Source organism: Piliocolobus tephrosceles, chromosome X (genome assembly GCF_002776525.5).
Source record: "Piliocolobus tephrosceles isolate RC106 chromosome X, ASM277652v3, whole genome shotgun sequence".
Classification (NCBI taxonomy): domain Eukaryota; kingdom Metazoa; phylum Chordata; class Mammalia; order Primates; family Cercopithecidae; genus Piliocolobus; species Piliocolobus tephrosceles.
Window position 1 is genome coordinate 91,033,978 of NC_045455.1, and position 16,825 is coordinate 91,050,802.

The following is a 16,825-nucleotide window of genomic DNA, read 5'->3' on the forward strand; positions in this document are numbered from 1 at the left end:
TATTCTCCTGCCTCAGCCTCCCAAATATTTGGGATTACAGGCGCGTGTCACCACACCTGGCTAATTTTTGTATTTTCAGTAGAGATGGAGTTTCATCATGTTGGTCAGGCTGGTCTCGGACTCCTAACCTCGTGATCCGCCCGTCTCAGCCTTCCAAAGTGCTGGGATTACAGGTGTGAGCCATTGCCCCCAGCCTCTTCCCCTTTTTAGACCATACAGGGTAACTTCCTGACGTTGCCATGGCATTTGTAAACTCTTACGGCACTGGTGAGAATGTAGCAGTGAGGACGACCAGAGGTCACTCTTGTGGCCATCTTGGTTTTGGTGGGTTTGGGCCGGATTCTTTACCGCAGCTTGTTTTATCAACAAGGTTTCTATGGCCTGTATCTTGTGCTGAACTCCTATCTCATTCTGTGACTTAGAATGCTTTAACCATCTGGGAATGCAGCCCAGTAGGTCTCGGCCTCATTTTACCCAGCTCCGATTCAAGATGGAGTTGCTCTGGTTCACACGCCTCTGACAGAGTGGCCACAGGAAGTGAGAACTTGAGTGTTTACGTTTTAGTGGTCATGGTTTTGCTGTGTGTTTGTGTGTCTCAGAATACGGACATTGTCTTCAACTTCTTTATATTTCCAAAGTGTGCAAAGCAGGCCCTGGACAAAGGACCTGTCATTGATGCTGAATTCCTGACTCGAGGACCGCCTAGAGGTGGGTGGAAAGGTTCACGAGGCAAGCTGAGTCACTGCTGGACTGACAGGGCTGTGTTCCTGGTGAAGGGCGTGGAGCTCTTGAAAGAACTGACTTGATTCTCTTCTTACTTTGCATAAGAATTTTTGAACTTGATATTTCCATTTCAATAGGAGGGGAAAATACAGTATGATGAGAGGTAAAGCAATTCTTCCTTCTCAAGTGGCTCGAGTTTCACTTGGACAGTGGACGAAATTGTTCACATAAAGCCAGGACAAACTCACTTGGACATTGATGGAAAGGTGTATAAACAGTGGGCAAGGTCTTTTGGTCAGTCAGTTTCTCTCGCTTTGTCCATCTGTCACCTGTTCAGAATTTCCTCTCTTCCTCTAAGAGCCCTGCACCTGCGCTGTGCTGAGAGCCCCCCCCTCACCCCCAGCTTCCCTGCACCAGAGGTACTACTGTGTCCGTTTTTATGGAAACGGAAAGCTGAGGTCAGAGAACTAAGGGGTTTGCCCAAGGAGGAGGAGCAGGAGACATCAACACTTGGGGGTGGTGGGTGTGAAGCTCTGTCCATCAGCTCGTGTGTGGCTTCCTATTCACCGCGTGTGCTCAGGCAGAGTCCACTCAGGAGATCTGTGCTCCAGGCTCTCTTCCGTCTCTCCTTGACAAACTGTAGAGGCTCAGGAAGTCAGTTCCTGCCTCGGCGCTTGGCTTCTTCCTCTATTAAGCTGGGGAGCGTTAATCAGATTTGCTCTGAGACCCAAGCCTCTACGATGCTCCGGGACTTAAGGGAACACAGAAATCTGCTGGCCAACGTCCATGTCTCATCAGCTCACACGCCCCTCCTGAAAGTCTCAGGAAAAGGAGCAGATGGAAAGGTGACATAGGGACCCCATTGTTATTAAAATCTAACGTGGGCCGGGCGCGGTGGCTCAAGCCTGTAATTCCAGCACTTTGGGAGGCCGAGACGGGTGGATCACAAGGTCAGGAGATCAAGACCATCCTGGCTGACACGGTGAAACCCCGTCTCTACTAAAAAATACAAAAAATTAGCCGGGCGAGGTGGCGGGCGCCTGTAGTCCCAGCTACTCGGGAGGCTGAGGCAGAATGGCGTGAACCTGGGAGGCAAAGCTTGTAACGAGCTGAGATCCGGCCACTGCACTCCAGCCTGGGCGACAGAGCGAGACTCCGTCTCAAAAAAAAAAAAAAAAAATCTAATGTGCCCCAGCTAGGCGCTGTTCATCAGAGTTCCTGATCTTCAGTAGGCCTGATACTAACTTCCTTTGAATTCTTTTTTTTTTTTTTGAGGCGGAGTCTCGCTCTGTCGCCCGGACTGGAGTGCAGTGGCCGGATCTCAGCTCACTGCAAGCTCTGCCTCCCGGGTTTACGCCATTCTCCTGCCTCAGCCTCCGGAGTAGCTGGGACTACAGGCGCCCGCCACCTCGCCTGGCTAGTTTTTGTATTTTTCGTAGAGACGGGGTTTCACCGTGTTAGCCAGGATGGTCTCGATCTCCTGACCTCGTGATCCGCCCGTCTCGGCCTCCCAAAGTGCTGGGATTACAGGCTTGAGCCACCGCGCCCGGCTTTTTGAATTCTTGTTATTTATAAACGCTTCCTCATTCTAGGATTACTGTCTGTCCACTCCTTATGTGTAGAAGGCTTTTCTTTCCCCCGGAGAACTCAAGCAAGAATGACTGACTTTCAGTGGCCCCCACAGAGACGCCCTCTCCTGCGCTGAGTTTCTGTTAAGGAGTTGCAGAGAGGAAGGCAGGGTGGGAAGGTCACAGCTTAAAAACAACGACCTTGGGTGATTTTCTCTCATGGTTTTCTGACTGTTCATTAATTTGGACCATTTTGGAGACCTCCAGGGCTGTGAAACCTTAGCTGTTTTTTCTGGACAGGGATAAAAAGATCTTTCCTGCTACTTTCTGTGACTTTACAGGAACCTTTTGGCTGTGCAGGAGTGTCCTGCTCAACAATCACTTTTAATGCTTAATTCAGGGTTGAAGCTCTATGGATGACTCATTGTCTCTAGAAGAATGTCAGGTCCAGAAGGATCCAAGAATAATTTGCCCATGGCCGGTAAATGCTTTAAAGCACCACTGGCAATTCAAAACCTTGCCTACTTGATTTTACTGACTTAAATCTTGTTACAAAGTCTTAGATACTAGACTTTAAGAAAATTATGGGGCCGGGCACAGTGGCTCACTCCAGGAATTCCAGCACTTTGGGAGGCCTAAGTGGGTAGATCACCTGAGGTCAGGAGTTCAGGAGTTTGAGACCAGACTAGTCAACATGGTGAAACCCCGCCTCTACTAAAAATAGAAAAAATTAGCCAGGCGTGGTGGCAGGCACCTGTAATCCCACCTACTTGGGAGGCTGAGGCAGGAGAATCGTGTGAACCCAGGAGGCAGAGGTTGCAGTGAGCAGAGATCGTGCCATTGCACTCCAGCCTGGGCAACAAGAGCTAAACTCAGTCTCAAAGAAAAAAAAGAAAAGAAAAGAAAAGAAAAGAATAGAAAAGAAACTGTTTGAAGGCGCCTAAGCCACCCAGTCTTGGTAATCCCCATGGCGGCAGTGGAGACCCTGGAACCTTCCAAGTTCATACTTTATGGAAATGCAGAGACTGAAGAGCGCTTAGTGCCACGCGTGTCCCTGCGAAGAGACCACCGAACAGGTTTTGTGTGAGCAACAAGGCTGTGTATTTCACGCGAGTGCAGGCGGGCTGAGTCCGAAAAGAGAGCCAGCCAAGGGTAGTGGATTATCATTAGTTCTTACAGGTTTGGGGATAGTCGGTGGAGTTAGGAGCCATGTTTTGCAGGCAGGGGGTGGATCTCACAAAGTACATTCTCAAGGGTGGGGAGAATTACAAAGAACCTTCTTAAGGGTGGGGGAGATTACAAAGGACATCGATCAGTTAGGGTGGGGCAGGAACAAATCACAATGGTGGAATGTCATCAGTTAAGGCTATTTTCGCTTCTTTTGTGGATCTTTGTTTGCTTCAGGCCATCTGGATGCATGCCTGCAGGTCACAGGGGATATAGTGGCTTAGTTTGGGCTCAGCCACCTGAAGATACTCAGGACTGGCACTCCAGCCTCTTCCTCCAGCTGGACCTAAGATCGTATTAAACTCCCAGGCCTAAGAAGTTCAGTTAAGTTCACATCAATTCAACAGATGTATAGCAAAACCTTGCATTATGGCGGGTAAAACTGGTTACTGTATTTGCTAATGTCCTAAATTTGAGTGGCTCAACACAACGGAAGCTGCTTTCTCGTGTGAGATCCGGTGGAGGCGCGGTAGAGTGGGAGAGAAGGGGTTTCCTCGCAGCTGTTCCGGAATAAGGCCCAGGGGAGGCTCTGCCATGTGGCCTCACCCTGTGTGTCAACACCCAGCCTGTGGAAGGAGGAGGGAGAGAGAGTGGGAGCCATCGTTTAGGAGAGAGTCACGGGGCAATCACGGTGCGCGCTGTTGCAGGTGCAAGCTCACTCACGTGCTTCTGGCTAGCTCAGTGTGGGAGGAAATGGGGAAGCAGAGCCCCCAGGCTGATGCTTTCCTCAAATAGCCCCGCATTCTACAGGGGAGCAGGCTCTTTGGTGGCTGTGCCTAGCTGTCTCTGCCACACACCGACTATGCGCATGGCATCAGCTCCCAGAGAGCTAACAGTGTAGCCAGTGAGGACGTGCACTTTGCTGAAAGGACATCTGTTTTGTTTCTCTCCCCTAAGCCAGGCTGGCAGCCTAAAGGATACTGGTTCAGGCTTAGGGCTGTTTTCCTCAAACGCAGTTTTCATCAGTCCCCGCCTTGCTGGGAACTCTCGGGACTCGTGGCTGCACCACGGACACCCTCTTTTGCCTTTTGCTTAATACCAAGTGCAATGTGGCCCCTACTCCCTGGTCCAAGCTTCTCTCTCATGTCCCTTTGCTCCCCCAACAGGGAATCGATCCTGCCCTAGCGGGGTGTCTGCACCACCGTGATCGGCCTGACTTCTGGACCTCACATTCTTGAAGCCGGTCCAGCTCCACCGGCAACGGTGGGGCCTCCCGGGCTCGGGCCGACTGGAACTTGCTTTGGCTCGCGCCGTTCTGCTCCCCAGTTGTTGGATGCCTGAGTCGGTGTCTTTCTTGGAACTATCCGCTCTTTAGAGAACCAGACACAGACTGCTCTTGTTTATCCCGGCTCCGCGCCCGGCTCCCGCGCCTCGCCTGTAACCTACAACTCTGCCTCTGAAACCTTTGCAAAGGGCCTCCTCCCCTCTTCCGGGAGCCCAGCGCCCTGCGCGGCGTCCTGCGCCGCGGCGCCATCTGGCGGTGGAGCTCGGCGCCTGCAGGCTGGAGCCCACGTTGCCTGAGAACAGTCCCAGGGCAGGGAGAGGAGGGTCAGGGTTCCCGTTTTCTGACGGGATGCTGGCTCCATTGCAGCCAGAGCTGGGGGTTCGTCCCTCCTTTGTACCCACCCCTTCTCCCCGGAGTGCCTAGCGCTGGATACGGACTTGCAGGTTACTAATTTAAAATCAAAACCAGCTGCAGCCAAAGTGTAGCGAGTACTCATCACTGATTGGACAGTTCATGGCTTGTGAGTTGCCATTATCCCAGTTCAACCTTCCACAGCCCAGTGCCCTAGGAATTAGCATCCCCACTTTACTAAGCAGAACCCGGGCTCCTTAGACGTTAGCAGGTGAAAATGACAGGCCAGTAGGTGTCAGAACCATGACTCTGGACTCCAGCCTTCCGACTTCAAACCCTATGCTTTTAAAAATCATTCCATTTGCTTCATTAATTTTCTGTGAAAAATCACTGGTTTCCATAGTGGAAACTCACAAGTGGCAGCTGAGTGGAGAACAATCGTTAGTAGACCCAGGTTTAAATTCAGAATCTGTCATTGACTTCCTGGAAACCATTAACCTTCTAGGGTGTCAGTTTCCTGTCCCCACGGCGCACTGTGCAAATCAGATCAAATGTGCAAGGGCGCTGTGGAAGACAGGTTTCTCTCCTGTGTGTTTCTCCTCTTGTTTATTTATTTTTTATAAATGTATTCCAAGGGCAAGGAGAAACCAACTTTGAAATCCATTTGTCTGCAGTGCACTTGACCCAAGTTTTTTGGGGGATTTTGTTGTCTTCTCTGATGTCATAAACTCTAAACTAGCTGGGAAATTAAGATGACAAACACAGACTCTGCCTGGGCTCCAGGAGTGTGTCATGGGCGGCGGCAGCAGCAGCAGGACCTGCCATAGACCATGTCATCCCTGTGGCTCCACTCCTCTCCCTGATGTTGCAATGGATGCCCAAAAAGCCACCTGGTCCTGTCTTCTTCTGACTCCTGGGAGGGACCACAAAGTAGAGACTACCAATATTTGCATAGTTCTCTGCAGTGTACACAGTGCTTCTTAATCACAGCTACACATTCCGCCTCTGCAATAACCCGGTGAGGTGGGTGTTGTCACACCTGTTTGACATTTAAGGCATTGGAAGTTCCGATGTTCAGTAACTTGACAAATGTCTCATTCTAGTAAGTGGCAAAACTCAATTCTCAAAGCCAGCTCTTTGGATACAGGCCTAGTCTTTCTCATTACACCAACACATACCCCACAAAATCTGCTCAGTCCTTGCCCCAGCACTGTGGGGGCTGCCTGCCTGCCTCTGCAGGTGCAGAGAAGTCTCTCTCCTTCCTCCATGAGACCTCTGGCTCTTCCTCTCCATCCGTCTTGATCTCTTGCTCTCCCTCTCTTTTCACATGTTTACTGAGTGCTTATTACATTTGTCAAAAGACAAAAATTACAACAAATGTAGTTTAAAGATCTTAATTGGCTTTTATTTGTGATTCTAGAATTGAGCAACATTCCATTACATAAAATAGAAAGAGTGTTTTGATAAGGCCAGCAGAGGGGGCTGACTTGATCAACAGAAAAAGGCGGAGGAAAACAGAAACAGGAAGCAGAAGGCAGGTTGGTTTTTTTTTTTTTTTTTTTTTTTTTTGAGGCGGAGTCTCACTCTGTCGCCCAGGCTGGAGTTTGCAGTGGCCGGGTCTCAGCTCACTGCAAGCTCCGCCTCCTGGGTTTACGCCATTCTCCTGCCTCAGCCTCCTGAGTAGCAGGTACTACAGGTACCCGCCACGTCGCCCGGCTAGTTTTTTGTATTTTTTAGTAGAGACGGGGTTTCACCGTGTTAGCCAGGATGGTCTCGATCTCCTGACCTTGTGATCCGCCCGTCTCGGCCTCCCAAAGTGCTGGGATTACAGGCTTGAGCCACCGCGCCCGGCCCAGGTTGGTTATTAGAAAGTAACTTTTCTCTAAAAGGTGAAAGAAGAGGGGGCTCCTTCCTGCTTGTTAAAACCGGCCTGTTTGGGGATTTGGCTATTCTCTCTCTCTGTCTCCTGATCTCTTGGAAGGTCAAATAAACAACTTAGTTTCAGTTTGGCGTCATGAATGTTTGGCAGGAGTAACTCCATTTTTGGTTTGCTCTGTTGGGTCTGTTGCAGGAGCTCAGCCCAAACCAATGGCTTCCTATAAGTTCACTTAACAAATCTCAGACTTTGTCCTAGGTGCTGGAGATACAACAGTGAACAAAGCATACATAAATCTTGGAAATTATTTTCTAGTGGAAGAAGATAGAAAACAAATTACTTGGCTGTTGGTGGTAAGTGCTAGGAAATTAAATAAGCTGTCATCCTCTCTCACACAAGCTGGTTCATTTAAGAAGGAAAGGGTCGGGCGCGGTGGCTCACGCCTGTAATCCCAGCACTTTGGGAGGCCGAGACGGGCCGATCATGAGGTCAGGAGATCGAGACCATCCTGGCTAACACGGTGAAACCCCGTCTCTACTAAAATATACAAAAAACTAGCCGGGCGAGGTGGCGGGCGCCTGTAGTCCCAGCTACTCGGGAGGCTGAGGCGGGAGAATGGCGTGAACCTGGGAGGCGGAGCTTGCAGTGAGCTGAGATCTGGCCACTGCACTCCAGCCTGGGCAACAGAGCAAGACTCTGTCTCAAAAAAAAAAAAAAAAAAAGGAAGGAAAGAACCAAGTGAGATGTGGAAAGCCGGTGCAGTCTGTGTTTATGTGAAGGGGGAGGGGTCTTTTCAGAAACGTAGATTTGATCCCATCCTCCCCACCAAACACAAGCTCTCTTCCCTGCTTCCTGTGGCTCTGGAGACCCCTCCTCCCCCGACCCCTCCTTGGCTGAACAGACTGCAGGCTCCTTGGCCTCTCCAGCCCTCCTCACCCTCATGCCCCCTGAGGTTCCACTCACCGACATGACCTGGTCCAGCCTGGACCCCGCTCCCTCCCCAAGGAGTTACTTGCCACCCCTGGGCTGGGCCAGGCCTGGTGCTCTGCCCCCAACGCAGGGCTTCCCTCCACCTATTCAGCTGCGGGAGCCTGGCTCAACGCCCTCTTCCTTGGGAGGTGGCTGCCGGCCCTCCCCACTGCCCCGATTTCAGACCCCGTATTCCTTTCACAGCCCTGATCACAGCGGCAACTTCACCCTCCTTGGTGCGGTTGATTAATGATTGTCTCTGCCCCTGGATGCTGGCCCCCAGGGAAGGACTTTATGGGATCTCTTCACCCAGCCTCAGTCCAGGGCCTGAACCCTGGTGGAATTCCCCCCAACACTGGACTAAGGACTCAGGGCAAGTCGGCCCTAGGGGGTGGGAGGGGAGGGTGGTGGTTGTCTGCCCAACTCCAGCACTTGGTCTTGGAACTGAACATTTGAAGTGGAAAGACCCGGTCAGAGGGAGTTCTGAGCCTCTCAGTACCTTTGGACACCCCGAGCCAGTAGCAGGGTAGTTTTGCCAGAGCAGAAGAGGATATTGAGAGCGAGGAAGGGAATGAGGGAAAGGGGAATGAGAGAATGAGATGGAATAAGAGGCAAAGAGAACGAGAGAATGAGAGAGACAGGATGAGGGGCAAAGAGAATGAGGGACAGAGAGGAAAAGAGAGGAAATGAGAGGGAATGAGAGCGACAGAGCGAGGAAGAGAAAGGGAGCGACTGAGAGGGAGACAGGGAATGAGAGAGAGAACGGCAGAGACAAAGGAAAGAGGGAGAGAAGGAAGGACAGAAGGAGGGTGGGCTCACTGCTCTGAGGGCTGAGTGAGAGCTGAGGAAGAGCCAGGATGTCTTTTGAATCCCTGACGTCATCACACCCTTCCCTGGCCTGGCCCCCTCATGGGTAGAAACTCCTTGAAATCCACTTTATTATGATTCAGTAAGGTCCCTCAAACCCGCGTATGCTTGTTTCTTTTTGGCTGTTCTTCTTCCTAAGTCATGTCTCCTTGGCCTGTGGTTTTGATCCCATTCAAATTTCTCTCTCCTCAGATCTCTCACTCCATCCCTGAATTACTTCCCCTTTCTCTCTGGCACGTCCCTCATGGTTGCCTTGTTAACACATAGGAATGTTCTAGTATTGTGTCCTGAATTGCTGGGTTGTTGGTCTCGCTGATTTCAAGAATGAAGGCGCGGACCTTCGTGGTGGGTGTTACAGTTCTTAAAGATGGTGTGTCCGGAGTTTGTTCCTACTGATGTTCGGACGTGTCTGGAGTTTCTTCCTTCTGGTGGGTTCGTGGTCTCGCTGACTTGAGAAGTGAAGCCACAGACCTTTCCAGTGAATGTTAACGGCTCTTAAAGGCAGCACATCCAGAGTTGTTCATTCCTCCCGGTGGGTTCGTGGTCTCACTGGCTTTTCAGGAGTGAAGCTGCACACCTTCACGGTATGTGTTACAGCTCAGAAAGGCGGCATGGACCCAAAGAGTGAGCAGCAGCAAGATTTATTGCAAATAACTATTGCAAACAACAAAACAACAAAGCTTCCATAGCGTGGAAGGGGACTAGCGGGTTGCTGCTGCTGGTCAGGGTGGCCTGCTTTTATTCCCTTATCTGGCCCCACCCACATCCTGTGGATTAGTCCATTTTACAGAGAGCTGACTGGTCCGTTTTGCAGAGAGCTGACCGATCAGTTTTACAGAGAGCTGATTGGTCCGTTTTGACAGAGTGCTGGTTGGTGCATTTACAAACCTTTAGCTAGACACAGAGTGCTGATTGGTGCATTTACAATCCTTTAGCTAGACAGAAAAGTTCTCCAAGTCCCCACCAGACCCAGAAGCTCAGCCAGCTTCACCTCTCAATCCCCGCTCTAAACAGGACACCCCAAATGCTGTTGGGAATTGGGCAATGACCACTCTAGCTACTTCCTGCTGGATAGGGGCAAAGAAGGGGCCCTGCAGTTGTAGTGTCCTCCAGAGGGGAGCTCTCTAGGCCAGTGAGAGGGCCAGCGGGTCAGTCCAGGGGTCCTCGGTAGAAGTTGTTAGCTCTATCTCCCAAAAGAGATGTTGAAGTCCTAACCCTCGGTACCTGTACATGTGACCTTATTTGAAAATAAGGAGTTTGCAGAGATGATTAAGATGGGTCATACTAGATTAGGGAAGCTGTCCTTGTAAGAAGAGGAAAATTTGGCTGATACAGAAGGAGGACAGCCACCTGAAGATGGAGGCGGGGACTGGAGTGATGCTGCCACCAGCTGCCAGAAGCTGGAAGGAGCAAGGCCAGATCCTCCTGTAGCCCCTTTGGAGGGAGCATGGCCCTGCTGCTATGGTGATCTCAAACTTCCAGGCTACAGGACAGAGAAAGTCCGTTTCTGTTGTTTAAAGACTCTCACTTTGCGTACTTTATTAGGGCAATCCTAGAAAACAAACAGAGATTCACGCCTGGCAAATAATGATCAAACAATGATTTGTTGGATGGAATGGTGATTAAAACCTAGGTTAGAAAATGAGCAAGTAGGAGGGAGCGCACCAGGACAAATGCTAATGCAGGCAGGGTTTAATACCTAGGTGATGGGTTAATAGACGCAGCAAACCACCACAGCACATGTTTACTATGTAACAAACCTGCACGTTCTGTATACGTATCCCAGAACTTAAAAATAATTTGTAAAAAAAGACAAAATGAGCAGTGTCTACAGCTTTCTGGAGTGTGACAGCATCACCACCTTAAAGCTGTTACTAGTACTAAATGGAATAAAGATTTCCCTTTACTTTCCCCTTACTGTCCCCAGAAACACAGATGAGGAATACATCTTCACATGACTCCTCAGAGCACTAAAACGATATCAAAACACTCTTCCCACAACAAACACACCGGCAGAGGATTCTTCAGATAATAGGAATAAGAAATGTGAAATAAATTAGAATAAACCATGCAGCTCTTTTCAATATTTACTCCTGGAAAGATAGTAAGTTACACAGAATCAGTTTTGGGAATAACTTTTCCGTTTTCACCTTTTTATGATTATTGTAATAATTGGAGGAATTAGTGAAGTAAAACCATCTGAAAAAGTTCGTCACCAAGCTGATTCTGATGGATGGTGTGGCTGATTTATAAACTCTCCTCTGTCACGGGCTGCTGAACAGAAGGAACCCTGTGAAAGTTGTGTCATCGTCCTCATCAGCAAACAAGCCATTGAACCTCTCTCCTCCTGTCACCTGCAGCCACACCTCATCCCCGAGCCTCAGCGGCAGGACAACGCCGCCAGAGGCCTGGTCCTCAGAGCTCATGTAAGCGTCTTTGGTGTGCAGTATTTTTACTCCATTTTTGACCAAAGACACCTGAACATTCCTGGAGAAAACAGTGATGTGGTAGGTGAAGTAATAGACCCCAGCAATGTGGCACGTGAATTTCCCCGTTGCTATATCATAATGGTTGAATTCGTTATACAGGATCTTGTCAAATTTAATGGGCACATCTGAAGAAGGAAACTTGCTCAGCACCGTGAGCCCCACAGTGAAAGCACTTTTTGGCAAGACCAGCGTCTCACCGATTTTCCCCTTCTCTCCTCGATCTCCTTTCCAGCCTCTTATTCCCCGGACTCCTGGCTCACCCTGGGGCCCCATGGGTCCAGCTTCTCCCTTGGGACCAGGCTTTCCAATAAGGCCCATGGGGCCCGGGAAACCAGTTGGGCCCAAAGGCCCAATGTCACCCCTTGGCCCCTCAGGACCAGTGGGACCCATGTCACCCTTATTCCCCTTCTGCCCCTGAGGCCCAGTCTCTCCTCGGAGGCCTTTCTCTCCCATGGGCCCTGCAAGCCCCTTGGGGCCATGTTTTCCTGGGGATCCTCTTGAACCTTGATCACCTTTGATGCCTTTTGCTTCAACTTTTCCATCTGCTCCTAAATAGAGAAAGAGCAAACAAAGAGATGGTTTGTGAAAGATTCCCTTGTAGGCCGGGCGCGGTGGCTCAAGCCTGTAATCCCAGCACTTTGGGAGGCCGAGACGGGGGGATCACGAGGTCAGGAGATCGAGACCGTCCTGGCTAACACGGTGAAACCCCGTCTCTACTAAAAATACAAAAAACTAGCCGGGCGAGGTGGTGGGCGCCTGTAGTCCCAGCTACTCGGGAGGCTGAGGCAGGAGAATGGCGTAAACCCGGGAGGCGGAGCTTGCAGTGAGCTGAGATCCGGCTACTGCACTCCAGCCCGGGCGACAGAGCGAGACTCCGTCTCAAAAAAAAAAAAAAAAAAAAAAAGGATTCCCTTGTGAACAACTTTGGTTTTTTTATAATCGAGCTCACAAATGAAACAAAGTAATGCACAGGTTCAGTATACACCCAGAGGTTAAAATTCAATTACTCCATCTGGGTGTAGTGGCTCACACCTGTAATCCTAGCACCTTCAGAGACCACAGCAGGAGGACTGCCTGAGGCCAAGAGTTCAAGACCAACCTGGCCAACACAGCAATACCCTGACTCTAAAACAATAAATAAAAAATAAAAATAAGAAAATAAATTTCAATTACTTCAGCCCAGCTAGTGGCTCATGCCTGTAATCCTAGCACTTTGGGAGGCCAAGGTGGGCAGATTGCTTGGGTCCAGGAATTCAAGATCAGCCTAGGCAACATGGCAAAACCTCATGTCTGCAAAAAATACAAAAATTAGCCAGTTGCGGTGGCGCACAATTGTAGTCCCAGCTACTTGGGAGGCTGAGGTGGGAGGATCACTTGAGCCCAGGAGGTTTTGGCTGCAGTGAGCCGTGATCAAACCACTGCACTCCAGCCTGGGCAACAGAGTAAGACCCTGTCTCAAAAAAAAAAAAAAAAATAAATAAATGAAAGTCAGTTACTCCAATTACACACATGTGTGCACATGGACACACACACACACATCTCAACAGACCTTTTGACTACTGTCTACTAAGTTAGTGTCAGGGTTCATGTTAGAAATGACAGCCCTATCATCTAAGTCTAACATACTGGCTATGAAATAATGTCAATGCATACAGAAAGCACTCTGCAGAGCAGAGACAGGCAGATTAACTGACACTCAACCCTAGTCATGTGACATCCTCTAAAAACCCCCTCCCTGGAGTGAACATAAAATAAAGCCTGCATCGAAGCATTCATTGCCCTCTCCTGCCCAACCCCAGCCCCAACCCATCCATCCCACCAGCAGTTCATCATCCACAGAAACTTTGCTGCTTCCTTGCACCCCCACCCATCCCAAAGAGCCGTGGATGCAAGTGTGGACTCTGAGGTTAAATGCCAGGTCCCTACCGCATGTGCACACAGGACGTCAGATGAGCTAGTGATCCTCCGTGCCTCTGTTCCCTCACCTATGATAAACTCACCGGGGTGATAAAACTACCTAGCGTCTGGGGATGTTGCATTCGCTGAGTCAGTACATGAAAAGCATAAAGTGAAGATGACACGAGTTTGCCGCCATGACTACATCCCGAGAATCCATCAGGGACCAGTTCTAGTGCCACCTCCTCCATGCAGTGCTGCTGGATGCACCAAGTCAAAAACTCAGTCTCACTCCTCACTGCTCATCCACTGCAAGGTTCAAGGTTCAGCAAACTACAGCCACAGGCCAAATTCAGCCTCCCTCCCACAAGCTAAACAAACATGGTTTACGTGTTGTTTTTGTTTTTCTGGGTTTTGTTTGTTGGTTGGCTGGTTGCTTTGAGACAGGGTCACCTGCTCTGTTACCCAAGCTGGAGTGCAGTGACAAGATCATGGCTCATAGCAGCCTCAACCTCCCAGGCTCAAGCGATCCTCCCACCTCAGCCTCCTGAACAGCTGGGACTACAGGCACATGCCACAATGCCCAGCTAATTTTTTTTTTTTTTTTATTTGTATAGACAAAGTCTTACTATGTTGCCCAGGGTGGTCTGGAACTCCTAGGTTCAAGCGATTCTCCTACATGGGCTTCCCAAAGTGTTGAGATTACAGGTGTGAGCCATGGTGCTCGGCCATGGTTTGCATGTTTAAATGGTCACAAATAATATTCCACAATACATGGAAACCATGGGAAATTCCCATTTCAGTCTTCACACATACGGCGTCACTGGAACACACCATGCTTATTTATGGAGCATCTACAGCTTCTTTTCGCTACAAAGGGAAGTTGAGTAGTGCTGACAGATCCGTATGGCCTGCGGAGTTGAGGATACTTCCTACCCAGCCCTCTACAAAGCCTGCCAATTTCTGCAGAATCCCCCGCTCTGGAGAGTAAGAACTGTGTTGCCTTTATCGTAAGATTATGATCAGCATGGAGGACTTGTCCACGGTAAACACTTCATAGTTATTGTTAAATACTCGACAGCTCAGAATTAGGGCACCATAAATAGGAACTTCTAACCTCGTTCTCCCTTCTCTCCACTTGTCCCATCCTTCCCTGGGCTGCCGGGACGTCCTGGTTCTCCTAGGTGGAAAAGAAGAAAACAGGCATGAGTTGAAATTCCGTGTCTGATTTTCTGGCCATTGGTCTCCATCCGCCCTATGTGTTGGAGAGTCTGGGAGTGACCCCCACCGTGAGGGGTGCTCTGTCCTCCACACCAGTGCAGGTGGAGAGAGGCAGGCATGAGCGGGCATCTGGGGTGCTGAGCTGTGTGGGATAAGTGATCTAAGAAATGAACTGAGTGACTTCCCAAGCGCCCATCTCCAGGACGTGCCTAGAGCACAGAGCAAGACAGGACGAGGAGGGAGTGTGTGCAATGGGGACTGACTGTCACAATTGATTGTGTTCCTCTCCTGTGACAAGGACTTGGGATGTGGTCTGAATGTTGGAGGTGTGAGGAGGTTTCCTCATTCTGTTTCTCTTCCATTACTCTTGAGGAGAGTGGAACGGAAGATTTACTAGCCTCCTATGAAAACACAGATGACTATGGTTATGTGACACTATCCCAAGATAGAAAAGAGAGTTCTGGAAAAATCTCTCCAGTGCCTTAGACTGGGGGAAATGCCACCAATCAAGCTGGCAGAGAACATCAGGTGAGTGGGGCTCTGCTGACCACACTCAAGTCCTTGTGCTCAGAACAGGCCTCCCGAGCCCAAGGTTGGCGTGCTATCCGTCAGCAGGTTGAAGATGGCTCCAGCCATGGCAGTAGAGTGCTCACTGGGGTCATGGCTCACCCCAGATTCTGGCTTCTCACAAAGCAGCAGAAACTGACATACTTCAGTCCCACTGACCTGACTGAGGGGCGACAGGAGCAGGCTGGGCCAGCTTGCAGGTCCTGAGACAGGACTGACACAGGCAGACTTATTTCTATCACAATGTCTGTTCTCCTGGGACATCAGTGCTCTTGAGTGGGGCCTTGGTCAGTGTGGGGCCTCTGAATGGAGGGGGCTCATCCCTACATTTGCCTCTCCCTGCGCTCCCCTCCCCTCCCCTCCACTGGCTGCTCCCCGTGTCTTCCTCTCCTTCCCTCTTTTTGTTTCCTGCTTGGCTCTCATTTCTCCCATTCTCTAGAGCAGTGGCCTCAGAGCTTTCATGATCATGCAACCACAACTCACAAAGCATGAACACAGACCTCAATCAGTAGACATTTATGTGTTCCTAAATTATGCACAGGTAGTATATGAAAAAATATGTTTATTATAAAACATCCACAAAAATATACTTTAAGATGATAAGATAAAAATGAAGTAAAATGTTAGTGTGAGCAATGTGAATGAATATCCTTCTAAGAAATAATATATATTATACATAATACCTATGAACTACATAGAAAAAACAGATATATAATTTGCTTCTAAGAAGTATGTAAAACTTGACAGAATGGACATTGTTGAGCAAATAGGAGAGAAATTAGACAGGGAAGAGGTGGAGAAATTTGGTATTGAATATAGGAGTGTTTGTCTTAGTCCTCTATTTTTTTATCTATCACCTATTTATCTCCTTTTGTGTGTAATATTTTATAACAAAAATAAAAAATGAAAATCCTACATATTCATGCATATTCATATGCGCACACATACACACACACACACCCCACTGTGGTCCCAGTGTGGGGGCAGAAGACCGGATTTCATTAAGGGTAAGGTTTTGCTATTCATTTGGACTGGGCTGTTTGCTACCCGGGCACTGGAGCAGTGTCAGTGAGCTGGAGATGTGAGCCGGGAGAAGGCACCTCACAGAGCAGATGTGCAGGATGGTGGTTCCAAAGAAATAAAGTTGCTTCCTGGGGACCCTTGGCTTCATCCAGCCCACTCAAAAAACCATCAGGCCACCAAATGCCATAAGCAGAGACATGTTAGAAACAAAAACTTATCTTTAAAAAGGTCCATAGAAGTTTTGACATTTTCTTTGTTATGCCACTGAACTGTGCCCTTAACCCAGATGGATCATTCTGCATACGTCTTAGATATGTGATCCTATGGTCAAGACCAGGGCTCAAGAATGGTACCCCATTCAGAAGCCAAGTCTCTTGGTTGTTGTTATGGAAACCATTCAGACTTCCCGGCTTTGGCAAATCTCCCTCCCAGAGGCTGGATCCTGTCCCCAGATCCCCAGACCCTGGGACAGGGTCTCAACCTAGGTCATAGACGCATAAGCAGCAGCTCTATGGCTTCAGATTCTCGTCTCCTTTTGTGTCACCTGTCACTCTGCATCTCCTGCTTCATGGCATGACGCAGTATTAGCTCTCACCTGCACTGCAGCTGGGTGCTTGCTGCCAAGTAATTCATGATCAGATCTCTCTATTGGCCTCGTGTTGCCAAAAATCCATCATACCTGTCACCTGAGGAGGGAGGATCCATGACATCGTGTACTACTGAAAATGTTCCGCGGTGTCAGAGATGAGAGAACCCGGGAGGGGAGAGGTCACTGAGATCTCACCCTGTGCTCTCCACCGAGGATCCATGACATCGTATACGA

General features: G+C 49.4%; 1 protein-coding gene across 1 annotated transcript in view; it reads right to left on the reverse strand.

The window, feature by feature from the left end:
• Positions 1 to 10,314: 10,314 nt before the first annotated feature.
• The window catches only part of C1QTNF9 (C1q and TNF related 9), a 25,060-nt gene continuing 18,549 nt past the window's right edge, over positions 10,315 to 16,825 (reverse strand). The window contains exons 3-4 of the mRNA XM_023190310.3: positions 14,309 to 14,371; positions 10,315 to 11,843 (exon numbers count right to left, since the gene is read on the reverse strand). Of these exons, the coding sequence (XP_023046078.2) occupies positions 11,071 to 11,843; positions 14,309 to 14,371 (836 nt within the window). The 3' untranslated portion in view covers positions 10,315 to 11,070. The remainder of the gene's footprint in view (positions 11,844 to 14,308; positions 14,372 to 16,825) is intronic.